General features: G+C 31.2%; 1 protein-coding gene across 1 annotated transcript in view; it reads right to left on the reverse strand.

The window, feature by feature from the left end:
• TEX11 (testis expressed 11) overlaps positions 1 to 1,954 on the reverse strand; it is a 191,742-nt gene that overhangs the window by 104,234 nt on the left and 85,554 nt on the right. Inside the window, exon 10 of the mRNA XM_010832132.1 lies at positions 589 to 684. Within this exon, the coding sequence (XP_010830434.1) occupies positions 589 to 684 (96 nt within the window). The remainder of the gene's footprint in view (positions 1 to 588; positions 685 to 1,954) is intronic.

A 1,954-nucleotide genomic window follows, 5' to 3' on the forward strand; every position in this document is an offset into this window, starting at 1 on the left:
AAAATATAGTTCAAATAAATGGTCTCTCAATTTAATATCGTGATTAAACTATCCCTTTCATGCATCCCATTTTGTTGAAAAAAAAAACAACCTTTAAAAATATATTAGTATATTTAATTGCCTTACAGAATAAGACACATTGATCCTAACTGAATCTCTTTTATTTAAACAGTTATCAGTCTATCAGTGTTCCTTGTTCGGGAGTATAAAGTATGTACACGTGTATATATGTGTGTATGTGTGTGTGCGTGTTTGTATGTATGAGTATGAGCTAATGTGAAACACTGATGTTGTTTTTTAAACTAAATCCCATTATCTATTTTCTCATCATTTATTTTTTATCCTAAAGTTTACTCACAGTAGACAACACTTTCTGTTCTGTACAAAAGAAAATTTTTTCAAAAATATCTGTTGTCATAGAAGTATATTTTATTCTTCCCTTCTGCACTGCAGAAGAAACTGTCACAATATGTTATTTAAAAAAAAAAAAAGGAATACTGGAGCAAATGTCTAAACTGGATTTCAAAATGCGAATCAATGCTTTCAGAATTGCATTAAGATAATATTCAAAGTAAAAACTTCTTATACCTTGTTTGCTAGGTTTATAATGTTGAGAGCCTTATCACGATATTCGCTGCTGTCCCAATCCAAATAAGCTGTGGCTAGTAACCGCAGAACTTTAGCCTATAATTGAAAACAGAAAACACACACACACATAGTTGAGGGTTAAACTGCAATACAATAGCTGACTATGACTTACACAGTGATAGGCATTTCTCAAACCTCAGTCATAATTATGAAATATCATTTCCTTAAGCAACAACATAGTCTTAGGATATATCTCATCATCACGTTACCCACACCAAACACTGTCTGAGAATTTTATAGTAATAGTTTATTTAAATTTAATATAATTCTGTTAATATAATTATTTTCTTAACAGTTTTCTAGTGCTAAAGTACTTTTTCATTCCCACTTTAAAAATAAGGAAGTTAAAGCACAGCAATATTTAATGTAATCATCTTATCACCTACTGTTTTGGTAGCATTATATTAGGCATCCATCAAAAGCAATAAATAGAAAGACATAATTCTTCTCTCAAAGTCTTTATAGCCTAGTTGAGATTAACCAACTGCAGCACTGTTTCAGTAGGAACAGATACTCTTTCCTGTAGAGAAGATTTCTCCCAACTCAGCCAAGTTTTAAAATTAATAAAGTATTTCTTAATTAAGTCAGTTTCTCCAGGCAGGTCTACATTGATAAGGAGAGTAAGTCTAGTCAGCACACATTTGTTTAACTACAGATTCACATTTTGAAAGAAGAAGGCCTATTTCCATGAATATTCTACCTTTAAGTATAGTGAGGAAAGTAGGACCAGACAAAGGTGGTCTTCTAACTTAAAAAAAAAAAATGTTAAGCACATTATGGCTCTGTGAATCTTTGAGAAAGGACATTTAGGGTGTCACATCTGTGAGTTTTTTAATTCAAGAATTAAGATGGATATAATGTACTTAATATCATTATTATTATCATGGAACAACTTTCAACTTATAAACTCCTCCAGAGGACTTTGATGGAGTAATTATGGCATTTCTGAAAAAGACTGCAGTTATTCTGTAACAGTAAAAGGGTCAAATAATCAGAAAGGTAACACAAAATGGATGAATCTCAAAACTATTATGTTAAGCAAAAGAAGCCAGAAATAAAACAGTACATACTGTATGATTCATTTATACAAAGTTCAAGAAAAGCCAAAAATAATCTACAGCAATAAAAATCAGAATACTGGTTTTATCAGGAGGGTAGGAATAGCTGTTAACTCGAAAGGGGCCAAGGTAACTTTTAAGGGTGATGGAAATGTCTGTATCTTTATCTGTGTGGTTGTTATAAGACTATATAGATAAACTGAAATTCATCATGCTGTATACTCTTAACATTTGTACAGTTCAGTTCA

Source organism: Bison bison, unplaced genomic scaffold (assembly GCF_000754665.1).
Source record: "Bison bison bison isolate TAMUID 2011002044 unplaced genomic scaffold, Bison_UMD1.0 scf7180017864537, whole genome shotgun sequence".
Taxonomy (NCBI): Eukaryota; Metazoa; Chordata; class Mammalia; order Artiodactyla; family Bovidae; genus Bison; species Bison bison.